Genomic DNA, 26978 nt, shown 5'->3' with positions numbered 1-26978 from the left:
AAGCCATTCTAATGGACATGAAATGGTACCATTACTACAATTTTGATTGGCAGTTCCTTAATAAATAATACTGAGCATCTTTCCATGTGCTTATTCACCATTTGTGTATCTTCTTTGGAGCAACATATATGCCAATCCTTTGTAGAAAGGACCAAGATGGTGACATAGGAGGCCCCTGAACTTCCCATCTTCCACAGATGCACCTAAAGTACAGCTACACATTGAACAATTTCCTCTGAGGAAAAACAAAACAAAACAAAAAACAAACAAAAACCAAACAAAAACAAACAAAAAAACAGAAACTAGCTGAATGACTCCTACCACATCAGGCAACTGAGAAAATAACCACAGTGAAATGGATAGGAAAGGCCGAGACAAACGAGCTGTAATTATAGTATGGCACAGAACCATACTATAAGAAAGATAACCCCAACTCTCAGCCTCTTCCTGAGGAGTAAAGGGTTTGGATAGTACCTATAGGATTCCAACTTTTAAGGCTCCCACCTAAGCGACAAGCCCCCAAAACTCTTAGCTCTGACTTCCAATGGAGTTTATAACCACAAGTCTCACAGTAGTATAGAAAACAAAGAAGCTAGTTCTTTACATGCCAGCACTCACTGTGGCTGTCCTCCTCAGGGATTAGCACAGAGGAAGCATGAAAAAAGATGTCCATCTTCCAGTCTTTTCCTGGAAGGGGTCAGACTAAATGCTTTACAACCCACTGCCTGAGCGTCTGGCTTTTCATTTGCACACTTCTAGGTGCTAGCTGCAGTCCTTCATGGAGTTGTCCAGGGGAGCCAGTGGGCACTTCTACTACTTTCTCCCTCTAGCTCACTCCAGTTTTAAAATAAGAGCACTAATTCCTCTTTGGAAGGAGATTTTACACATGCTTACTGCCCTAGCTTTTGCAGCTACTGCCTAAGGGATGGTCCACACCTTCCCTGGCTCTGATGGTAAATGAAGGTTGCACTAAAAAGTCCCACAGGGCTAAAACAAACAACTCAGTTTTTAAGTGGTGTAGGAGCACCCTCCTCCAATCCCAGCATGGCTATATACCTTGGCTCAGTGATGAAGGAATAGGCAAATATCCATTTTCCAGTTTCTCTGTAAAAAAGGCTTAACTAAACACTTTCCCAGCTGCTAAGTGTCTGGTTTCTAATCATCTTGCATACAGGTTCTGACTGTGATCCTTCCCTTTGGAACACTGAGAGGTCTTGGCACATACTCAACTATTGGGGATCATTAAGAATAACTGTGGTGGCTAGGACAATTACAAATGCTTGAGAGCCCTAAAGCTTGAGCTGGGCTAATTGATGAGATTCATCTCCTACGTGAGACCAGTCTGTCAAGACTGGGAGAAGCGACTATTTTACCTAATGCAAGGAATCCACCATGCAGTCAAGAAAAAAATGAAGAGGGGAATATGTTTCAAACAAAAACCAAAGTAAATCTCCAGAAACTGATGTTTCAGAAGTAAGTGGTCTACCTGCCGGAGTTTGAAATAATGGCTATAAAGATGCTCATCAAGGTCACAGAAGCAATGCATGAACAAAGTGAGAATTTTGACAGAGGGACAGAAAATAAGAAAATATTAAACAGAACTTGTAGAACCAAAGAATAGAACAACAGACTTAAAAAGTACAATAGAGGGTTTTAATCAAGCAAAGGAAAGGATCAAGCAGAGGAAAGGATCAACAAACTCAAATACAGGGCAGTAGAATTCATCCAATTAGAGAACTAAAAAGGAAAAAGAATTGAAAGAGCGATGGATTTATTGAACACCATCACGCAGAGCAAAATGGAGGTCCCAGGAGAAGAGAGAGAGAAAGGGGTAGTAAGTTTAACTGAAGAAATAATGGCTGAAAACCTCCCTAATCTGGAAAAACAGACACATTTAGATCCAGAAAGTCTAAAGAATTCATACTGAAACACATACAATTAAATTTTCAAAAGTCTAAAGGCAGTTAAAGGCAGAAGAGTGGCTTTTTACCTTTTTCAGGGTAAAAAAAAAAGTCACAGAAAAGTGACTTTTCTGCAGAAATGTATAGGCCAGAATAGAGTATAATGACATAGTCAAAGTGATGAAAGAAAAAAATTGCCAAGCAAGTAACTCTATGTGGCAAAACTGTCTTTAGAATTGAGAGATAAAGTTTTCCAGACAAAAGGTAAAAGAGTTCATCATCACTAGATCAGCCTTACAAGAAATGTTAAAGGGAGCTTCTAAAGCTGAAACAGAAGGGTGCTAATTAGTAACATGAAAATATGTGAAAGTATGAATTCACTAGTAAAAAAGTAAATATATAGTTAAATTCGGAATAATGGTGGCAGGTAAATCACAACTCTAGTATAAAGATGAAAATACAACATATTAAAGGTAACTATAAAATCGAACTTCAATTTAAAAAAAGGATCAGAGCATGGGGAAGTCAGAGCAAAGTGCAGTGTGGAACTCTATGTTGGGTCATGGAAGAGAAAATGGATATTAGTAGAAAAAGTTGTGAACTCCACTTAAGGTTGGTAGTTTAATTAATAATGTCACAATATTAATTTCTTGGTTTTGACACAAATACCATGGTTTCATGAGATATTAATTTAAGGGAAACAGAAGAGAGCAAAGGAACTCTCTATCTTTGCAACTCTTTTGTATATCTAAAAGTATCACAAAACAAAAAAGCTTATTTAAAAAAAAGTGAAAGGAGAGGAGCTAGAGGAAGAAAGAAAATGGAATATAATCAACTCATTTTCTGTCCATTTTTCAGAAAGGCAAAAGCACACAGCAGTAAGAACTCTGGTTTATTCTGGAGTCACAACTTTTTTGTGACCTGACAAAAGCATTTCCAAACCTCAATTCCTCTATTATTATAAAATAATAATACTTACCCTCAAAGACTCTCATGAGTTTTAAATGAAAAACAGAATGTAAAGTGCTTAAAGCAGTGACTGCCAACTGCTACACTTATACAAGTGTCATTTATAGTGTTGCAATTTATCTTTAAAATTGACTTTCCAGAAAAACAAAAATAACTACGATAATTTGTTAATAGATACAAAATATAAAAAGGTGTGAATTGTTTCATCAAAAACATTGTAACATGAATGTGGGGAAAGTGTAAAAATGTAGAGCTTTTGTACACATTTGAAATTAAATTATGAGCTTAAAATATACTGATAAAACTATAACATATTTTATGTAAGATATAAAACAGCCAGGAAACAATGAGCAAAATGGCAAACTAACTCTATATTGATAATGTAAATGAACTAAATTCTCCAACCAAAAGACAGAGTGGCTGAGTGACTTTAAAAGAAAACCTCAACTATAAACTACCTACAAGAGTCTCACTTCACCTTTTAAAAACACATATAGAATGAAAGTGAAGGATTGGAAAAAGATTTTTCATGCAAATGAAAACCAAATAAAAGTGGGAATAGTTATATCAGACAAGATAGACTAATTCAAAAACTATAACATGAAGGTCATTATACAATGATAAAGGGATCTATTCATCAAAGGATTTTAAAAATTGTAAATATTTATGTATCCAACATTGGAATACCTAAATATACAAAGAAAATATAAACAGATGTGAAAGGAGAAATACATAACAATAGTAGAGGACTTAAATACCCCACTTTCAACAATAGATCATCCAGATAGAAGATCAAAAAGTAAGTATTGGACTTAAACTATACGTTGATCTAACAGATTGGACATTTACAGTACAGTCTATCCAAATATAGAAGAAATACACATTCTTCTAAAGTGTCATATTATGGAACACTGTCTCGGATAGATCATATGCTAGATCACAAAACAGGTCTTAATAAAAGTAAGAAGACTGAAATCATATCAAGCATCTTTTCCAACCACAACAGTATGAAACTAGAAGTCAATTACAAGAAGAAAAGTGGAAAATTCACCAGTGTGTGGAGATCAAACAACATGCTATTGGACAACCAGTGAGCTAAAGAGGAAATCAAAAAGGAAATCAAAGAGTATCTTGAGACAAAACTGGAAACACAACATGCCAACATATGAAATGCAGCAAAGTAGATCTAAGAAGGAATTTCATAGCAATGAACACCTACATTAAGAAAAACAAAAGAGGGCAGCCCCGGTGGCTCAGCAGTTTAGCCCCACCTTCAGTCCAGGGCATGATCCTGGAGACCCGGGATCAAGTCCCACATCAGGCTCCTTGCATGGAGCCTGCCTCTCCCTCTGCCTGTGTCTCTGCCTCTGTGTCTCTCATGAATAAATAAATAAAATCTTAAAAAGAAGAAAAACAAAATATCTCAATTTAACTTTACACCTTAAGGAAGTAGAAAAAGAAAAACAGACGAAGCACAAAATTAGTATAAGGAAAGAAATGGCAAATATCAGAGTGGAAATGGATGAAATAGAGATTAAGAAGACCATAGGAAAGATCAGTGGAAATAACAGTTTTTTGAAAAAACAAAATTGACAAATCTTAGCTAGACTAAGGAACAAATACAGAAATGAAAGAGGAGACATTACAATCAATACCACAGAAGTACAAAGGATCATAAGAGACTACTATGAACAATTGTACACAAATCAGATAACCTGGAAGAAATGGATAAATTCCTATAGATATACAACCTACCAAGACTGAATTATGATGAAATAGAAAATCCATAAAGATTAATTACTAGTAAGGATTTTGAATCAAAAAAACTTCTTAACAAACAAAAGGCCATAGCCAGATGGCTTTACTGGTAAATTCTACCAAACGTTTAAAGAATTAATATCAATCCTTCTCAAACTCTTCCAAAAACAGAAAAGGAGAAACATTTTCAAATTCATTTTACAAGGCCAACATCACCCTGATAACCAAAGACAACGACACTACACAAAGAGAAAATTATAGGCCAATATCCCTAATGAACATAAATGTAAAATCCTCAACAAAATATCAGCAAACTGAATTCACCAGTACACTAAAATGATTATGTACTAAGATCAAGTGGATTTATCCAAGAGATGCAAGGATGGCTCAATATATGCAAATCAATAAATATGATGTACCACATTAACAAAATGAAGGATAAAAATCATGATCATCCTGGTAGATGAAGAAAATTCACTTGATAAAACCCAGCCTCCTTTCATGATAAAAAAAAAAATAAACTCAATAAATTGGTTATAGAAGGCCTCAACATAAGAAAAGCCATATATGGAAAGACCCTGGCTAACATACTCAATGGTAAAAAGCTGAAAGCTTTTCCTCTAAAATCAGAAACAAGCCAATGATGTCCACTCTTGCCATTTTTATTCAACATAGTACTAGAAGTCCTAGTCATAACAATTGGGCAAGAAAAATAAAAGGATTAAAACTGGAAAAGAAAAAGTAAAATTGTCTTTGCAGATCACATGATTTTATAGAAAGCCCCTACAGTCCACCAAAAAACAAAACAACAAAAAACAAAAAACAAAACAAAAAAAAAACAAAAAACTCTATTAGAACCAATAAATGAATTTAGTGAAGTTGCAGGAAACAAAAATCAATATACAAACTCAGTTGCATTTCTATATAGTAACAACTGACTAATGAAAACAGAAGTTAAGAAGACAACCCCAGGGAAGCCTGGGTGGCTTAGCAGTTTAGTGATGACTTCAGCCCAGGGCCTGATCCTGGAGACCCAGGATTCAGTCCCGCATCAGGCTCCCCACATGGAGCCTGCTTCTCCCTCTGCCTGTGTCTCTGCCACTCTCTCTCTCTGTCTCTCATTAACCAATCAATCAATCAAACAAATCAATCTTAAAAAAAAGGAAGACAACCCCATTTACAACTGCATCAAAAACCAGAAAATACCTAGAAACAAAATTAACTAAGGTGGAGAACTACTTGTACATTGAAAACTGTAAGCTATTGATTAAATAAATTAAAGACAAATAAAAGAAAAATACCCTATGATCATGGGTTGGAAAAATTAATGTTGTTAAATGTCCATAATACCCAAAGCATCTGCAAAATCAGTGCAATTTCTATCAAAATTCCAATGGCATTTTTCACAGAAATAGAAAAAATAGTCCTAAAATTTGTTTGGAACCACAAAAGACTCTGAATAGCCAAAGTAATTGTGAAAGAAGAACAAAGCTGAAGGTATTACACTTCCTGATTTCAAACTATAAGGCAACAGTAATCAAAATATGATAGCATTGGTAAAGAAATAGACACATAGATAAATGGAACAGAATCAAGAAGCCAATAATACACCCAATGTATATATGGTCAATTTTCAAAATAGGAGTCAGGAATATATAATAGATAAAGGTTAGTTTCTTCAACTCAATGATTCTGAGAAAACAATGTCCACATGCAAAAGAATAAAATTGGATCCCTGTCTTACATCACACAAAACTACTCAAAATGGATTAAAAGATTTGAATGGAGACCTGAAACCATAAAACTCTAGAAGAAAACACGGGGGTAAGCTCTTTGGCATTGGTCTTGGCAATGATTGTTTGGATTTGATGCCAAAAGCAAGGGCAATGAAAGGAAAATAAACAAGTGAGACTGCATCAAACTAAAAAGCTCCTGCACAGCAAAGAAAACCATCAACAAAATGAAAAGGTGACCTATGGGATGGGAGAAAATATTTGCAAACCATGTATGTGATAATGGGTGAATATCCAAAATATATAAGGCTCCTAGAACTCAATAGCAAAAATACTAATAACCCAATTTTAAAAATAGGCAAAGGACCTGCAGACATTTTTTTTTCCAAAAATAGATATACAGATGGCCCATAAGTACAGCAAATGGTGCTTGACCTTACTACTTATCAGAGAAATGCAAATCAAAACCACAGTGAGGTAGAGGAGACAAAAGATAAGGATGTGGAGGTGAAGATGTGGAGAAAAGGGAACTCTTGTATACCATCGGTGGGATGTACACTGGTGCATCCACTGTGGGAAACAGTATGGAAGTTCCTCAAAAAATTAAAAATAGAACTGCTATTTGATTCAGCAATTCCACTTCTGTGTTTATATCCAAAGAAAATGTAATTACTATCTCAAAGACCTATCTGTACTCCTGTGTTCACTGCAGCATCATTTATAATATCAGAAGTATGAAAACAACATGCATTCAAGTGGATCAATGGATAAAGAAAATGCGGTACAGATACACAATGGAACATTATTCAGCTTTTAAAAAGAAGGAAACCCTGCTTTTGCAACACAGATGAACTTGAAGGGTATGATGCTAAGAGAAATAAGCCAAACAGAAAGGCAAATAAACATGATATGATACTCCTATGTAGAATCTTTAAAAAATATTGAATAGAGAGCAGAGTGGTGGTCACTACAGGCTGGGGGGTGGGGGAAATAGGGAAAGCCTGGTAAAAAAAAAAAGTATAAATTTTAAGTTATAAGATGAATAACACCTTTGGATCCAATGTATAATGTAGTGAATATAGTTGATGCTACTATGCTGTATAATTTAAACTTGCTTGTAGAGAACTTAAGCACTCTTGTGGAAGGAAGGGAAGGGGGGGAGGAAAGGGGGGAGGGAAAAAGAAAAAAAGAAAAATATGTGAGATAATGAACAAAATAAAGTACAAAGTAGAGCTTGTAAACTATACGTTATGTGTAAAAATTTATGCTGATGACACCCACATTTATATTTTAAGCCTGACTCATCCTGAGCTCCAGACTTGAAACTGCCTGACGTCTCCACCACGCTCCTCAATATTAACACGCCAGAAACGGTTTTTCATCTCTTCTTTGAAATTTTCTTCTTCTAGTTTCTACATCTTAGTAAATGGCACTATACACTTTCTCTCTCTTTCCTTCACACCACTGCTCCTCTTCCCCTCCTCCCCTCTCCTGCCCCGTATCTCATCTCTCACAGCAAGTCCTGTTGGCTTCTCTTTCCAAACATATCCCTAAATCCAGCCACTTCCATCCTTGTTACCCTAGTCCAGCTTGCACTCGTCATCGTGTTTCCCTCAACTCCCTGCCCCACCCATTCTCTTCACAGAAGTCAGGAAGCCTGAGAAGAGATGAATTCTGGAGTCTTACCTTTAAGACGGCGGTCCAAGTACTCTAGGACTATTTTAAACATTTGAATTAATGCAAGAAGTAAAGATCCGAATGCGAGGGACCCTGTGTGATATCTGGGCAAAGATAAAACGAGAAAGTTAAAAGATCTTTACTATAACAAAAAGGATGCTACAATTTTAATAGGTAAAAGGGGTCTGCAGAAAGACAGGAAAGAATTTCTTATGCTTTCTTATTCAGGTTGATAAAGGTCCTCATAGAGGATTTTAAATGATTCACATCTCTTTTGCCCTTCATCTACAAAAATGATACCAATAGCCTTTCATCATAAAATACAACGTTTGAGCTAAGCAAGAGAGACAGAGCCACGTTAATTCTTAATTTTTATCGTGGTGCCCTCCTCTACTACTTCTCTTCAGTAAGAGAAGGCTTTTAGAAGGATATTGGCCCGGGTAGGGATTGTAAAAGCTGTGGCTCTAAAAGCAGACAGAGCCAATGGACATCCATGAATCTTAAATCATACCTTTGACCTCATTGGTAACTTCGCCACGTGAATGATAAAGGCATACGATTGAATCATAAGCACACTAAACCTAACTGGGTAGATAGAGGTACGATTCAACGTGGAACTTACCGTATGGCTCGTCCAAATGCAGTAAAAAGTGGATGTGGTGGGATGTCATCGGGTTTTCTGAAGGCCCAGTAATAAGAAGCAAAGGCACCAGCAAGGGCACACTGACCCAGTGCAATGACAAAGTTTATAAGCCAGAAAAAGACAAATAGATTGAACATCTGGAAAGTAGGGACATACTGATGGTACAGGCTCTTTCCACCATAGAAAGCAAAGTTACACTGAGCCTCAGGGCAAGCTTTGGCAATTTCAGTTGTATTAAAAATCTGTACTCAGGGGAAAAAAAAAAGACAATAGAGTTAATATGAAGTGCCATTCCAAGATAACACCTTCCCTGACTTCTCGTCTTGTGTAGCCCCAATTGCATGTCCTCCTTTTCTCCCATTAGCTTCTGCTGTTAGTCCTATTTTTTTTTTTAATATATAGGGTTTTTTTTTTTAGGATTTTATTTATTTGAGAGAGAGAGCGCGCATAAGAGAGCAAGTATGAGAGAGCACGAGTGCAATTAAGGGGAAGGGCAGAGGGAGAGGGAAGCAGACTCCCCACAGAGCAGAGAGCCCAACTCAGGGCTTGATCCCAGGACCCTAGGATCAGGGCCTCAGCCGAAATCAAGAGTTAGCCACTTAACCAACTGAGCCACCCAGGCGTCCCTGTTACTCCTATTCTTCTATCGCCACCACTTTATATCATTCCTTAATGAGCTCTAGAAAGTATTTCATTTTCCATCATATGTTCACCACTCTGCACCCACTAAAATTTCACATTTACTAGTGTTGTTGTTGAACTCGGGAAATAGTGCTTATCTTCATTCTGCCCACCATTTTCAGTGCTCTACTGCTAACACTGGACCCCCCCTTTCCTTCTCAACAGTGATCCCCATTAATGTCTCTATTTCAAAATGATTTTTACAACTGCTAGGTGAAATGTAGTAGAGTTCTATATTGAAGTGAGAGAGAGAGAGAGAGAGAGAGAGAGAGAGAGTCTTTGACTTACCTCTGGGTTACAGGTTGTATTTTCATGTTTGCATTTCCCTTCTGGGGCTATGACTTTGTATATAGGTACCCCTGACGTAGCCAAGTAACTGGGGTAACCTATTAAGGATAAACTATTTGCTGGTATATTGAAAGTAGACAGACAAAAAAAAAATAATGCAAATAACTCAAAAGTCCACGGAGAGATAACTTCAAAAAACTTCTAACCTTTTAATAATTTATACATTTTTTTCAGAGCTGGAATAACACAACATGAGTCAGCTGCACTGAGTGTCCCCTTCACAATAAAATACAAAGGAATTTTCTTAGGTTATTGCCAAGAAGAATTACCATATGTGAAAACAAAATAAAACAAAATCTACCACATGGCCTATCTGGGGTGGGGGTGGGGGGATTCAATCAGTAGACGAACTTTTTTAGAGCTCAGCAAAAAAAAAAAAAAAAAAAAACACCCAGAAAAAAAAAAAAAACAACCTTTAGGATGTTCCTAGTCTTCTCAGGATGGGAAGCACTAGACACAAACTCCTGGTTCTTTAATAGTAGTATGAACCTGAGGTTTAAAGATGTCAATTACCAAAGGATACATTGCTATCACTGCCCAGTAGGCAATACAGATGGAGATGAAAATGAAAGTTAAAATTGGATAAATTAATGTAGTAGGGATGCATCCAATGGCTCTGAAATAAAGCAAATATTTGAAATTCAAAATGATTCAGAGATATAACTTCTTAATTAAATCTTTATCTGTTAAACTAGAAATAAATTTTTAAATTGACTTTTAAATTTTACTTATGTGTTATTTTCAGGAAAAAAACATACAGAAACTTGGGAGGAACTTTGGGGGAACTTCTGACGGGAATCAAATATAAACATTAAAAGAAGGCCTCTAATTTACTAAAAACAACACAAGTAAAATTTAATAGCCAATTTAAAAATTTAAAATTCTTTAAGAATATGCTAGAATGATCAGCAAAAAAGAGCCAGTGGTAATTACCACCATTCTTAGAATGAATTCAGTCTAAAGCTTATTTCTTATACCAATTAATTCCAGCTCTTAGTTGCCCTTGAAAAAAATGATCAACCTGTCACAGTTGTATTGGCCCTTTACACACACGTGCGTGCACACACACGCAGAGGTGTAACAGTGGGGCAAGTTACAGTGAATTGCACAACATCATATTAGTTAAAAAAAAAAAACCAGCAAATCAGTAGTTTCCAGTGGCTAATGATAGGGCTGCAGTTACAGGAAGGTGAGAGAGAGTTTAACACACTGCTTGTTAACTATTTAAACCATTGGATTCAAGGGGCACTGTTATTATGGAAGACAATTTTGTTAGAATAATCCTTACAGACTACTTAAAATAATGTGGTCTTTGATCATTAAGAACTTAGTTTTTAATCATTCTAAATAGAATGCATGGTCTGTTGGCTTATAGTCGTTCTTTTCATATTTCTTCCATCCATTATTCAAAAGCTTAAAGTATTATCCTCAAGTGACCTTTTGGAATAGTTTAGAAACTAGGAGGTGTCATTACCTCTTAGCATGAGTTTTAGTGTTTATTTTATAGCATTTTTAAACGAAAATGGCTCCAGGTATAACGTGTTCTGAATTAAGAGTCTGGTGCTCCTAGCATCAATTATTCTATTAGCAAATTTTGTCACTCTAACTGACTTTATAGAATTATGAGGATTTGAGGTTTTGCAAATGATCTCAACCATCAATATTGTAGGATTCAGTATGGGAATAATACAATATATAATACAAGGTACTTTTATATAGCACTCTATCACTTACTTTCACATGTTATTCTGACATACATTTGGTGTTTAAAAAAAGTGCTAATACATGGACTACACAGTTTGAGCCTTATTTCATCCTATGATAATTGAGGTTTGGGAACACTGAAGGATTTGTCAGCATGACCTTTCTAATAAGTGGCAAAGTCTGAACTTCAGTCTTCTTGAATGGAAAGCAGATTTCTCTAACAAGTCTTAAAGGGGAAGTCTCTGGACATGTACACAATAGGCAGTGACTGATGTACATTATGTGAGTTTCTCCATCAGGGCCTTACTTGCTCCCTTCCTTCAGCAGGGTAATGGAGATGCGGATTCGTTCCCTGAGGAAGATCAGCATGAGGATGATAAACACTTCAAGAATGCAGAGTATTATCACTTTAAACAGGAAAAAAAGAATTAGTGTGTGATATACAAATCAACCCCAAAACACAATCTTTCTCTGCAAAAGTTGAGGGCTGAGTCTCATGGTTATTTCTGCCAATTCTGACACTCCACAGTTTGGGCAGTGCAACCTCTCCAAAAGTGCCAATCTTAGAAATTCACTCTCAAACCCTCCAAGAAAGGCTAAGAAATCTTGATTAAAACATTTAGCTACGGTTTGAGCAACTCAATTGGTCAGGCTTCATTTCACCTATTGAAACATTTCACAAAATTCGTACACATGAGAGAAGGACGGACGGCTGCAGGCAGCTCTATTTTAGGTGTTTTTCACTTTCACTTCATTGAGTAAGAGAATTATTACAGAAGAAACTCCTTGAGCTGTCACTGTACACAATGCCTCTTCAGTAACTGGCCTTGCTGACTGACGGGCAGGCTCTTGATGGCCACACTTTTACCCTGTGACTCTACCCATCACGGCTACCCTTGATGGAATCAGGCTGTAAACCCAACCCTGGTCTGATAAAAGTCTCAGAATTAGAACTAAGGGAATCTACTTCAGTTTTGAATTGAAGGTTATGAACCTCTTGAACTTCAAGCTCTACAAGCTTAATGAACTGTGTCAAAACCACCTTTTCGTGAGATAAGTGAATTTGCAAAGACAGAATAAGACATCTGTGAATTTAAGAAACGGAGCAGAGAGGCAATCTTGAGTTCTTTTGGCTTTCTGTGTTTTCCTGGATCCAAGTACCCTGGAAAGTCCAGCTGCTTTCCTGCCTCCCCGCCCCTCCCCCCGCTTTTTTTTTTTTTTTAGTTTGGTGAGACACTGTTATATCCTTACAATAAGTACCAATGCCTTGCTCCAGCTTATTCTAATTTTTATTTCTTTTTGGCTACCTTCAATTAGTTTCTCTTTACTTTAAGCCAGATGGTCCCACTTACTATATTTCCTCAACTCTAAGACACATTTTTAAATTAGTAATAACTTTTCAGGAAAAATAAAATCCTTCATTAAATGTCTTTTCGTCCTGATTTCAGCTATGTTAAAAAGTGAAAAGTAATGCATGCTGAAATTAAGGAAATATAGCACTGCTAATAACACAACCTGAAATTATAGAAGAAACTAAATGGAAATTTAAATTCCCACCTCTGAAAGAATCTGCTCTATTACATCCTTGCTAGATAGTTATCCTGTTCATGCCCGAGCACTTCAAGTGACAGGGCACTCAGCACACATCGGTTAACATCTCCGAGCAGAAATCAGTTAACGCAGAGATGTGAGAGGATCTTAGTAATGTATCATCTTGCCACTATGTCTTCTTTTAGTTAAATCATGTATTTATGTTATCATGCATATTTGATTCTCTTAAAACAAAATGACTGCAAAGTTATGGAGGATAGCCATGATGAGCTAAAATCATCATCTTTGGACAAACCTAAGAATACGAGATATGCCAAGAATCACTTTATATTCTGAAATTGCATTCATAAACAACATTGCATATGAAACGTAGACCTTTACAAAATTACATATCCAAGATGATTAGAGAAATTTTATTGTCTTTTGAGTTTATGTGCCTTTCTTGTATCTGAATAAAAGCAAACAATGGAAATCTATTTTTGAGACCCTGTAGAGAAGTTGGTATAACTAACTTTTCAGAGGAGGAGACTAGAATAACTAATAGCAGAAATAAGATTAGAACCATCTCCTAACACAACCCGAGACTTATAAAAACGATAATTTTTGTATGTAGAACTCTACTTATTTTAAGTGTTTTCATCAATGAGTATAATTTCACATTATGCCCTTCTGATACCTAGAATTGTGTCCAAACACAGAGCAAGTAATCAATTAATGTCTGATAAATGGATTGTGAAAGTGGGGGCACAGTTGAGGAAACATTGGCATTGCTAGACTTGAAAATAAAAGCGAATTCTATATTTTCCTTAAAGGACATCCCTTAACTTATCCAGTGGCAGATTTTGATCAATCATGTCAATGATTTTTTGTGTTGAAGGCCCTTAAGAGACAGCAGTGGAATGACCACAGAACCTGTCACTATAAGATTCACCTGAGAATAAAACTAGAGGTTTCGATATATAATGGATGAGATTCATCATCTTTATACATGATAGATAATTGCAAGTAGATTCCTGAGAAGGTATGGATGGAATCACTCAAACTCAGGAAAAATGATAAGGATACAAGTTCCAAGATGCCTGATTTTTATATAGTTAAAAAGAAGGATATGAATGAAATAATCCTTCTGCAACGTATTTGAAAAAAAAAATGTTATAGGAAGGGAACTAATCTGCATGCAAGCTGGATGTGGGAAGCCAAAGAACATGAATGTGACATTTTGATTCAGCATGGCCTGAGGAAAAGAGAAAAATCAAATGTGGTGGACAAAAGGACCCTGGTGGGGGGTGCAAGTTCTGTGCAAGTTTAGGTCATGGAGCTTGCAAGAGCTTTTAGAAAAAAAAAAAAAATCTCAAGATTATCCAAAACCTTTTGCTAAAAAGGCTTCTCATTATTCATTTTCCCCCCACATGCTTTGCTTCCAGGAAAGCAGTGTAGTAGATGGCCTAGGTCTCATTCTGGTCAAGTAGTATACTGTATCCTAGTAGTATAAACAACTAAAACAGCACACTTGTGATATGACATGAGCCTGTCCTTGAAAGCCTGATGACTTCTGGGTGAAGTGGCAAAATTGAGTTTTCACATTTATGGAGATGGGACTCATACCGGGCCCCATGATGTGCCCACAAAGATACTGCTCACCTCTGAGGCTATCTCTGGACTTCTTACCAGGCCTCCTTGAAATGTGTCTTGCTTGGCTCTCAATATGAAGAAGTTTTTTTTTAAAGCAACATGTAATTAGAGATTATTTTAAAATCTTGATTAAAGAACACAAAATGGTAAGATTATAATAAAACCATTTAAGAATATAAAATTAAAGCTATCTCTGAAATCATCTTGCTTTAAAAATTTTGCTAATATCACCCTTAACTAATTCAATAATCTGAACACTTCAAAAAACATAATTTTATTACTTATTATTCTAATTCCTGTAATAGTTTAAAAGTCTTGTTATGAAAAAATTGGTCATCCTTTTTCTGTTTTTAAAACAAGTTTGAAAAATTAAGCATTGTTTTTCCTTTTAAAACCCCTTTCTTGGATGTCAAGGTAATCGCTATAACCATCCACATCCAAACCATTTTAAGTAGAAGACAAGTAGTATGACATCATAGCAAAGTAATATTTTGTTAGATTACATCATAAATTCCCCTCAATGACCTTTCCATTTACTGAAGCTATTAAGATTATAGACACATTTACTTTAGTGACATTAATAATGAGTCTATTGAACAGGTTACACTAACCCAAGATTTTCTTTAGACAAAGATTTTCTTTCATTATTACTTCTTTAAGTAAGCCAGTTTTTAAAATCCACTCACTAAATGCGAGCCATGTTTGTTTCAGTTGGAAGTACATGCTTAGATCAGTCTGAATCCCGAGGTCATACACAGATAAGTGAGAATTTGGCCGTCCCTGGAGATTGTTGTATTCTTGGTAACAGTGCCATATTCCTTGAAAAGGAAAGAAAAACAGACTAATATAAAATGCCATTTCCTGAAATACAAGCTATACACTTAAACACATCTATGTGAAATTGAACAGCATGGTCATTTCTACAAAGGCAAGATTCATATTTACATAGTAAGCATTTTATATACTTTTGACTAGAAACAATTTCAATGCCCATCAACAGGGACTGACTAAATTATGGTGTATTTGTATAATAGAATACTAGCTTTTCACATAAAGAGAAAGTATACTGATATTCAGTGATCACTGAGCTATTTCGTTAAGTGAAAAAAGCTAAAAGTGACATAAAAAGTGTGCTATAATTCACATATGAATCACCTCTCTATATATTTTCTTGTACTTACATAAAGTGTCCCTGGAAGGATACAGAGAAATGTATTTTTTTTTTTTTTTTTTTTTTTTTACTTTCAGGGAAGGAAACTTACTGACCAAGGAAAGAATAAGTAGGAAATTTCACTGTATAAACTTTATACCTTTTGAAATTTGAACCACATAAATATACAATTAATTTTAAAAGCAGATTTTTAAGAATCATTTAAGTTGAAAAATACTTTTGAATTAAAAAAATGTTTTTGGTGAAGTAGGTCTTGATGGAATTACCTAATGCATATTCTTATTAAAGATTGTATCCAGGCAAAGTAAATATGGACTGGCTAGATTTCCCTGAGACACTGCATTTCAGACTGTAAAATGATTTTTTTTTTAAGATTTACTTATTTGAGAGAGAGAGAGAATATGAGTAGGAAGAGGGGCAGAGGGAGAGGGAGAGAATCCCAGACTCCCTGCTGAATGAGAGGCTGATGTGGGGCTCAATCTTATGACCCCAAGATCATGACCTGAGCCAAAAATCAAAAGTCAGATGCTTAACTAAGTCACCCAGGCACCCCACAGACTGCACAATGAATCTTTAGATGATCTAGATAAAGTGGGAGTAAAAAGAAAAATAGAACTAAGGAGTTTATTTTTAGGACCAATGAGTCTGGTTTAGATCCATTGGAAATGTTTTAGTAATAATGAGAAAAACTGCTTTTTAAACTCCAATTATAAACTAATACTTTTTTTTTTTCCTAGATAAAGATAAGGGGGTGAGGTATGTGGAGAAAGGCAAGACTAGACTAGAAGGGACATTTCTTAAAGAGATATAAGACAAGTATCTTTCAGGTCCCATTTTCCCCAATGTGTTTTTAAAAATGCTTTTGGTGGCACCTGGGTGGCTCAGTCAGTTAAGTGGCCAACTCTTGATTTTGGCTCCGTCAATCTCAGGGCATTGGATCAAGCTCTGTATTGGGCTCTGTGCTCAGCTGGGAGTTTGCTTGAGGATTCTCTCCCTCTCCCCTCTCCCTACTCACACTCTCTAAAATAAATAAATCTTTTAAAAAAAAAGTAAAATAAAAATGCTTTGGAATATTTAATACATACAGAATTATATGTAGTTCTGTAGTAACAGATGTAGGTTTTTTTCAGGTGTAGGTTTTAAAGTATATAGTCAAATGAAACCTATGGATGCATTACCTAGTTTAAGACTTTATGATCTTAATTTTGCTCTAATTAAGCAAAATAATTTTTTTTCTTTTACCTGAGATCTTCATCCTATCATCTGCCAATTTCCACCAAAGAACAATTATTCTGAATTTTTTGCTTATCATTATCTTAACAGAAAAATTTATTGAAATCTTTGAGATTCATAGCTTGTACAAGTTTTTAAATAATTTATCCTTATAGTTCTATGAATTTTGAATATATTTTCTTAGATGCATATAATTATGTATTAGAAGCCTGTATATTTAGAATTGGTATACCTTTTAAGCAAATTAAATCCCTTCTAACTCTAATAATGAATTTTATTTCAAAAACCATTTTGTCTGATTAATATAGCAACTGCAGCTTTCTTTTGGTTAATTACTTTAAATAAATTTATATATTTATACCTCTCACCAGTTTCTTCCAACATCTCCTCCACTACCTCCCATCTCTGGCAACTACTCATCTGTTCTCTGTATCTATGAGCTTAGTTTTTAATTTTAATTTTTAATTGAAAAACAGTTGACATACAATATAAGATTGGTATAACAGCAATGTGACAATTCTATACATTATAAAACACTTATTAGGGAAAGTATAGCTACCAACTGTCCTTGTATAAAGCTATTACTATTACTATTACACTATTATTGACTATATTTTCTATGCTGTACTTTGCATCCCCATGAGTATATTTTATAACTAGAAATTTGTACCTCTTAATGTCTTTAACCTATTTCATCCATCTCCCCACCCCTCTGGAAACCACCAATTTGTTCTCTAGGAGTTTGTTTCTGTGCCTGTTTTTTAGATTCTATGTATAAGTAACATCATATGGTATTTTTCATTGTCTCACTTCATTTAGCATACTATTTCTCTAGATTCATCCATGTTGTCACAAATGGCAAGATTTCATTCTTTTTAATCCATTTTTATCACTTTCTTTATCCATTCATCCATTAGATAGTTGTTTTCATATCTTGGCTATTGTAAATAATGTTGCAATGAACATGGGGGTGCATATATCTTTTTGAATTAGCTTTTTCATTTTTTTCAGGTAAATACCCAAAAGTGGACTTTTTGAATCAGATGGTAGTTCTAATTTTTTGAGGAACCTCCATACTATTTTCCATTATGACTGAGCCAATTTACATTCCTACCAAATATGCACAAGGATTCATTTTTCTTTACATCCTTGCTAACACCAATTTCTTGTCTTTTTGATAACAGGCATTCTAACAACAGGTATGAGATGCTATCCTATTATGGTTTTGGATCTGCATTTCCCTGATGATTAGTGATGTTGAGTACCTTTCGTGTAACTGTTGACCATCCAGTAGTCTTTGAGAAAATGTCTATTCAGATTTTCTGCCTATTTATAAATTGGGTTTGATTTATTTTACTTTTTTTGGGGGGGGGGAGGGGGGCTACTGAGTTGTGTGAGTTCTTTGTATTAGCTCCTTATCAGACATCTGGTTTGCAAATATTTTCTTCCATCCAATATGTTCCTTTTTTTGATGGATTTCTTTGCTGCTCAGAAGCTTTGTAGATTACATACTTCCACTTATTTATTTTTGCTTTTTATTGCTTGTGATTTTAGATCATATTAAAAAAAAAATCATTCCTAAGACCTGATAAAGGAGCTTACTGACTACATTTTCTTCTAGAAGTTTTATGGTTTCAGGTCTTATATTCAAGTTTTTAATCAATATTGAGTTAATTTTTGTGTAGGCTGTTAAGATAGTGGTACAGTTTCATTCTTTTGCATGTGGCTGTCCAGTTTTCCCCAACACGATTTATAGAAGAGACTGTTCTTTCCCATTGTATATCTTGGCTCCTTTGTGATAAATTAATTGAACCTATATGAGTAGTTTTATTTGGGGGCTCTCTGTTCTTTTTGTGACAGTATCATACTGTTTTTTAATCACTATAGCTTTGTAATATAGTTTGAAATCAGGGTATATGATACCTCCCAGTTTTGTTCTCCTTTCTCAAGGTTGCTTTGGCTTTTTGGTTTTGTGGGTTTTTTTTTTTTTGTGGTTCCATACAAAATTTAGGATTATATGTTTTACTTCTTTTAAAAGGGCAATTGGAATTCTGATAGGGATTTCACTGGATCTTTAGATCACTTTGGCGAGTATGCAGATCTTAATATTTATTCTCCCAATCCATGAGCATAGAATATCTTTCCATTTATTTGTGTCTTCTCCAACCTCTTTTATTAAGGTCTTACAGATTTCAGTACCTAGGTCTTTTACCCCTTGTTTAAATTTATTCCTAGTTATATTTTATTCTTCTGATGCAATTGTAAATGGGATTATAAATGAATAGACTGGCCAGACAGAAAATCAGTAAGGAAACATCAGCCTTAAACAACACATTAGACCAGGTGGACTTAACAGATCTATCTAGAACATTCCATCTTAAAACAGCAGAATACACATTCTTCTCAGGTGCACATGGAACATTATCAAGGATGGATACTATGTTAAGCCACAAAATAAGTCTTAATAAATTTAGGAGGACTGAAATCATTTTAAGTATCTTCTTTGACCACAATAGTATAAATTAGAAATTAATTACATCAGAAAAACTGGAAAATTCACAAATATGTGGAGATTAAACAACATGCTACTGAACAACCAATAGATCAAGGAAGAAATCAAAAGGAAATTAAAAAATACCTTGAGACATATGAAAATGGAAATATACCATTGCAGGATACAGTAAAAGCATTTCAAGAGGGAAATTCATAAGGACACAGGCTACCTCAAGAAATAAGAAAAGTCTCAAATAACCTAACTTTATATCTCATGGAACTAGAAAAAGCACAAATGAAGCCCAAAGTTAGAAGGAGGGAAATAAAGATTAGAGTAGAAATAACTGAGAGACTAAAAAAGACAATATAGAAGATCAATGAGACTAAGAGCTGGTTCTTTTAAAAGTTAACCAAATGGATAAGTGTTTAGCTAAACTCACCAAGAAAGAGAAAACTCAAAATCAGTAATGAAAGAGGAGAGTTTACAACTGATACTACAGAAACACAAACAATCATAAGAGACTACAGTTGATCCTTAAACAGGGGGTTTAGGAATACCTACCCCCAGTGCAAAACCCCATATATAAATTTTGACTCCTTAAAAACTTTACTAATATCTGACTGCTGACCAGAAGCCTTACTGATACCATAAGCAGTCAATTAACACTTAATATTAACACTTGATATTTAGTATATCTATTATATATCCTTATAATAAAGTAAGCTACAGAAAATATTAGGAAAATCATAAGGAAAATTCATTTATAGAACTGTATTTATCCAAAAACATCAGCATATAAGTGGATATATGCAGGTCAAACCCATGGTGTTCAAGGGTCAACTATACTATGAACAATTATGTGCCAACAAATTTAACTGCTTAGAAGAAATGGATAAATTCCTAGAAACATACAACTTACCAAGACCGAATCATGATAAAATAGGATATCTGAACAGGCTAATTACTAGTAAGAAGATTGAATTGGTAATCAAAAACCTCCCAACAAACAAAAGGCCAGGACCAGATAACTTCACTGGTGAATTCTACCAAAATTCAAAGAGTTAATACCATCCTTCTCAAGCTCTTCCAAAAAAGAGAAGTGGAGGGAACATTGTCATACTTCTTCTACAAGGTCAGCATTACCCTGATACCAAAAATCAGACAAGGACACCACAAGAAAATGGAACTACAGGCCAGTACCCCTGGTGAACATAGGTGTACAAATCCTCAAAATATTAGCAAACTGAATTCAACAGTACATTAAAAATATCATATATCATGATCAAGTGGGATTTATTCCAGGGATGCAAGGATGGCTCAGGATTCACAAATCAGTAGATGTGATGCACATTAATGAAAGATAAAAATCCTATGATAATCTCCACATGATTAAAAGACATGATAATCTCCATAGATGTAGGAAAAGCATTTGAGAAAATTCAGCATCTATTCCTGTGTAACAACTACAACCAAGACTGTTTACTGAACATTACATAGTAAGCAGCTTTCTAAGGACCTTATTTACATTATTTAAAAAATTATTCACAGAATCCTATTGTATAGTTGAAGAAACTACTAATTAGACTGTATACCTGCAAAGGATCACACAGTTAATATGCAATGAATCTGGGACTGTGCGTTTTCAATCTCCACATCCATGTCCGTAACCCCCACTGTTCTGTGGCTTCTCCTGTATAAATCTTAACTTGTTCTGGTCAATACGAATTGTTCCACTGATGTTCAAGGGCACCTGCCCACAAACAGCCTGGCTTTTTCTCTGCTCAGTAGGCTGCTTGCCCTAGTAAATAGACTGCTGTTAGTAGGAAATGGTTGGTTTCCCATGATATGGAGAAAATCGGTTGTCCAAGATAGTAGCAGAGGTCAGTTATACAGTATTATACTTCTCAATCTAGCTGGACATTTCCCCACCCAATGAGAGGCTTCAAGCTGACTTGCCACACCATTAATTGCTGAGCTAGTACTACCTAGGGAGTCAACAGGGAGCTGAAATTTGTTGTTTCGCCTGTACTTGCGATATGCCAGTGATCTTTCTCCCTCTTGCCACTGTCAACTTTGCACTATAGCCAATCTCAGATTTTTCTTTCTTCTTAAGACAAGTCAATGAAATCAATACGAGACTTTACTGTCTTTCCCTTCTTGATGACAATAAAAGAGTGACTGAATCACATGCCCAGGCTCTGTAGTGGTAAAGGGCAGAGTTTATTTTGGGCTCCAAGCAGAAACATACACAAAAGACTTTTAAACAAAAAGCTTTCTTAGGAGTCTTTGATTAAGGGCTAGTGGTTCTTATGCTCCTCAACCAGACTGACCCACCTTTTCACATGCAGCTGCACAGAAGCGGCAGATAAGGAAACCCTGAAGAGATAGGAAACTGTCTAGAAACCTATTGAGGATAACAGGGAGGACAGTAACAATAAACCAACACATGTTGAGTGTTTACTGTTTTTCAGATATTTTCAGATATAAGAGCTTTATATTCATTATCTCAGTTAATCCTCACAATCTTGTGAGATAGAAATACATACCATGACTGTGCTGATGTTACAGATAAGGAAACTGGGTCTTCTAATCATTAGGAAGCGTTTCCAAAGTTCCTCAGTTATATGTGATGGAGCTGGGATTAGAATTCAGTCTAACTACAGAACCTGGGGAATTCAACTGTATTCTTATATTGATATGTGTAAAACTCTTCCTTGAGTGGCAAAAATAGGAAATTGCTGTTCTTGGTGTCTTGGCTACCATGAAACGATTTTCAATCCAAATGGTATTGTAGGAGGATTTATTCTGGAATAGAGACCTCTCAAAAATTCATCTATTGGCCTTTATGCCTATTAGAACTATGACGGGAGCTGCCATAAATGCTATACTCTTCCTGGGGGGAAACTTTAGCTCCTTCTTTGGTGTTCACACTGCACCTGTACTGCTTTTGAGGGGACTGAGCTACTGGTTAGAATGTCAACCTTGATAGAAAGGAGCTCTCCATCCAAACGGTTGTAATTCAGAATACTTGCCTCTAGAGGGTGATGCCTCATTATGGAGTACTGGCCAATTACTAGAATGTGTGACAGTACCTGGATTAAAATTACTAAATTGAAAGAAAAATAGATCACACTTCTGTAATTATACAGACAGAAAAGTTAAAGGAATAAAATAAGTTTTCTGAAATGTTTTTCATTAACCTAACAGGTGTTGTTTTAGTTTTTTTACTTCCTTTTTAATGACGATAAGGCATGGGACCAAAGGTCAGTAAGAACTAGAGCATTTTGATAGCATCTTTTTCAAGATGAAGATAAAAGTTACAGAAATAATATATGTAAAATTAATTTTTCTCAATTAATATTTTGGGGGTGGGAAGTAAATAATTTAAATTCACTGCAAGTTAAGTGCTTTCTGGTAATTAAAAATGCCAACTGAAAAGAAAAGGACTATTTTGATATTTAGTGATTTTTAAGAGGGGTGATACCTACCATAACCTATAATTCCAATCACACCCACCATGAAGACCCAGAAGAGGATTCCAGCTATGAACCTCAGGAGTATCACAAACATACAACTAAGAAGCATGGCGATAGTCAGGCCTCTAGAGGAAAAAGCATACAACACACACAGGGGTCAAGTGTGTTAAACATAACAAAGTTAAAAGCAAGGCAACATTTTCTATCCAAAATATTTCTCATACTATTTTATCTGGCTATAGAAACACTTATAATATTAAAAAGTACAAATAATTGTTCCTATTAAGACTTTCATATGAAAAAGTAGGATCATCAGGAACTTCAAACCTGAGTCAATATTTGTGTACCTGGGTAAACTGAAGTCCGGCAGCAACCACTGTTCAAGGAAAAACACAATTCCTCCAACCTACAGTTTTGGCCTATCTGCCACAGTTGCCATGCCACATATATATTTTTTCCCCCTTCACATGTCTCACTAAGTGATAAATTATAAAACATATTCATGATACCAAGAGAAGGAAACTTTTTATAACACAACTATGTAGAAGTAAAGGAGAAGTCTTAGGGCAGAAAAGAAAAATAATTGCCCCACACAGTTCCTGAGTCCATGATTTTGTAGTCATTATTATGGTCCAATTATCTTTAATAATTTGTGATGTCTGACATCACCAGACATCTGTTTCAGGTCCCCAGTAATCTGGGGGGCCGCTAATTATAGAGAGCCATGATACAGCTTCTGTATCTCCTGGGCCATAGGACTTTATCAAGCAAACAGCAGCGTGACTATTTTTTTGTCTTAATGTTTTCCTGGAGTTTGACTGAGATACAAATATATCTAAGTTAAATCCATTATTGGATTCCACTAGGTAATTTCATTAAACAGAACTCATTAAGATTAGAAATTTGGATGATCCTTCCGTTAAGAACGGATACCTCCAGTGCTCTTTGTAAGTTTCCAAACTTAGAAACATAGACTGCAACATTTATTGAGCGTGATTGTTTCCAAGTATTATATTTTTTAAAAAGTCTTAATAATTACTGTCGCTAGATAGATGACAGCATTGTATCAGAGTAACTTCTTGGGTCACATTCTTGCAGAGCCTATGCTCTCAACTCCGGAAACCATTCCCTATTAAAATCACAGATATTTTAATGCTTAAGTATTCAATATGGTTGAAGGATTATTCTGTGGCAAGGTCCAAGAGGAATATTCAAAAAAAGGTCCGGGGGGTGGGGAAGGGAGAAAAAAATAAAGCTGTTTATTCTGTGTTTTAATTCTTGTATAAAAATCTAAATAAACTAAGTCATGGCATATTAGTCTTTGGCTTTATATTTATGAGATAAATGGAGAGCAGAAGAGTTGAAAATAAAGGGAGTGTTTATGCTCTAGTGGTATGAGCAGTGCCTGGGTAGAGAGGGTTTCAGTGTGTGTTGGGAGTGAGGTCAACAGGAAGATCTATTAATGCATAGTTTTTCAGATAATAGTCTAAAAGGACAAAATAGGGCAGCCTGGGTGGCTCAGCGGTTTAGCACTGTCTTTAGTCCAGGGCCTGATCCCGGAGACCCAGGATCAAGTCCCACGTCAGGCTCCCTGCATGGAGCCTGCTTCTCCCTCTGCCTGTGTCTCTGCCTCTCTCTCTGTGTCTCTATCATAAATAAATAAATCTTTTAAAAAATAAAATAAAAGGACAAAATAAAGAAGAAATATGGAAATTATCTAATGATGATGAGTCTGACAGTAGGGGAACCAGTATAACTACTGTCAAGTATAGACTGCAATCTCTGCTATGGAGAGATATCCTGAAATACTGATGCACAATGAAAATAATTATTGTGTTTAAGACAAGGCATTGAAATGAATAAAATCTCAAAAAAAAAAAAAAACTAGTTCTACAGCTCAAAAACTAGTCACTGGAATTTTATATACAATTTTGAGCTTATTAAGTACCACATAGTTATATATATCTATCTTGTTCCCCTAGTGGTTTTATAACTGTTCCTCGAATCCACATTTTCTATGCATCTTCTATGTTCCAAGGACCACACTGGAAGTTACAAAAAGAGAGAGGAGTTAGACGTAGTTACCACGGTAAAGAACCAGGTAAATAAAATACAAAATTCTAGGTGCTATACAAATAAGTACATATGTGTGTATAGGGGTGTGTGTGTGTGTGTGTGTGTGTGTGTGTGTGTGTGTAGGAGGAGGAGGAACACAGAGGGAAAAGCAATTATATCTGGAAGTCAAGAAAGACTTCATAAAAAAAATCAGCTTTTGTGTAATTTAACATTTTATTTATTTAAGAGAGAAGGCACGAGTAGGAGCAGGGGCAGGGTTGAGGAGCAGAGGGAAAGGGAGAAGTGGGGCTCTATCTCAGGACCCCCAGGATCATGACCTGAGCTAAAGGCAGATGCTTAACTGAGCCCCCCAGGCACCCCGAAAGCTGATTTTAAATGAGATGGAGTTGCCCAGGACATAGGAAGGGCGTGCTAGGAAGAAGAAGAGCATGTGCAAAACAGGGGTTTGACAGACCAGGGATGGGTATGCTATTTGATGTGTTTAGAATATAGGGTTAATCAAATAATATGGATGGAGATGAATCTGGGAAACTAGTTGGACCGGGTTGTAAAGGGCCGTGTAACTATCTGAAGTTTTCACTTTGCTTTCTGATCACTAGGGAACCATAGATGCTTTTAAGGCATAAGAAGGGGATATAAGAGCCAGATAGTAGCAATCGCCTTAAATATATCAAACACCTGTACCTGCTCCAGCAGTCACTGCATTTCCCCCTTACCTTTCAGGAATGCAAATTCTGTATCTAAACAATTTTAATCTCCTCCTCCTTCATATATTTTTTTCCAACTCTTCGTAACTACGGTGACCTTTGATAACAGCAAACATTATGTGGAAAGAAGGTGTTAAAAAGTAAGAGTGATCCCTTGGAGGTCGAGGGAAGGACAAATGAGAAAACAGACCCAGAGAAATAAGACTACAACCACTGTAACATAACAATAAGAAGCAAACGTACTATAGATGTTGTCCCCGCATGACTCGAAGTGTATTTATATAAGTACTTTTACTGGGAATTTAATGAATAAAGTTCAAATTTACATTATGACTTTTGTAACACTGGATATATTTCCAAATATCTTTGCCCCATCTTCATCCTATCTGAAAAAGAAAATGGCAGGAACTTTTATTCACAAATACAAATAGGGAATTTGAAGAAAGCATTCCACAAGGGTTAAATGGGGCTGGATAAGAAACACCAATGTTTGCACTTACATGAGAATCCAATACCAAGTTGTTGCATAATCTTCAAATATTTTCATTCCAACTGCCCTTGCATCAAGGATTTTATTGACACGACTGAATTGAAAGGAAAAAAAAAATCAATTATTTTGACTACCACTAAACAGAAATGCTCTCATTATGATAAAAGGGGCTTTGCAAGCTGCTGTTCACAACATACTTTCAGGAACCCCCAGCCACAATATGGAGATGTCACTTTGATAGACTACAAAGGTGGCTATAGCTACACACACAGAGAACGTGGCTTTCAAGAATGGTGAACAGATCCCTTTTCAACATATGGGACATGTCCTCAATACTGCGGAAACCTCACTGTAGGAAATGAATTCAAATAAGATCAGTTTTTAGCTTACAAAATCCCTGGAGTCAAGAATGAACATCATTCTTAATTCCCTTTTTTAATCCTCTGACTGCCGTGTAGCAGGAAGGCATCGTGGGATACATACAGGGGGGTGCACAAATCATTAGCGTCCAGTTTGATGAATTATCAAAGTGAATGCACTATGTAGCAACAACCTTGTTGTCCCTTGTCCTATGTTCCCCAGTTACAATTCCTCCTTTCTTCCCCCAAGGTAACCACAATCCTGACTTTTATGATAATAATTTTCTAGTTTTCTTTTCCAGTTTTACTCCTTACATATGCATCGCAGGATAATTTAGTTGTGCTTGTTTTTGGCCTTTTCTGTCAATGGACTTG

General features: G+C 35.7%; 1 protein-coding gene across 7 annotated transcripts in view; it reads right to left on the bottom strand.

The window, feature by feature from the left end:
• Positions 1-26978, bottom strand: part of SLC44A5 (solute carrier family 44 member 5) — a 350897-nt gene that overhangs the window by 24676 nt on the left and 299243 nt on the right. For all 7 annotated transcript variants that reach the window (XR_003124439.2, XM_049111784.1, XM_025417965.3 and 4 more), the window contains 8 exons: positions 26255-26338; positions 22984-23096; positions 15284-15415; positions 11722-11821; positions 10234-10326; positions 9651-9738; positions 8661-8923; positions 8048-8142 (listed from right to left, as the gene is read on the bottom strand). Coding sequence is in view for 6 of the 7 variants with exons in the window: in XM_049111784.1 (XP_048967741.1) it covers positions 8048-8142; positions 8661-8923; positions 9651-9738; positions 10234-10326; positions 11722-11821; positions 15284-15415; positions 22984-23096; positions 26255-26338 (968 nt within the window). In the remaining variant the exon portion in view is untranslated. The remainder of the gene's footprint in view (positions 1-8047; positions 8143-8660; positions 8924-9650; positions 9739-10233; positions 10327-11721; positions 11822-15283; positions 15416-22983; positions 23097-26254; positions 26339-26978) is intronic.

This window comes from Canis lupus, chromosome 6 (assembly GCF_003254725.2).
Source record: "Canis lupus dingo isolate Sandy chromosome 6, ASM325472v2, whole genome shotgun sequence".
Classification (NCBI taxonomy): Eukaryota; Metazoa; Chordata; class Mammalia; order Carnivora; family Canidae; genus Canis; species Canis lupus.
This window is presented reverse-complemented; position numbering and strand designations above follow the sequence as displayed.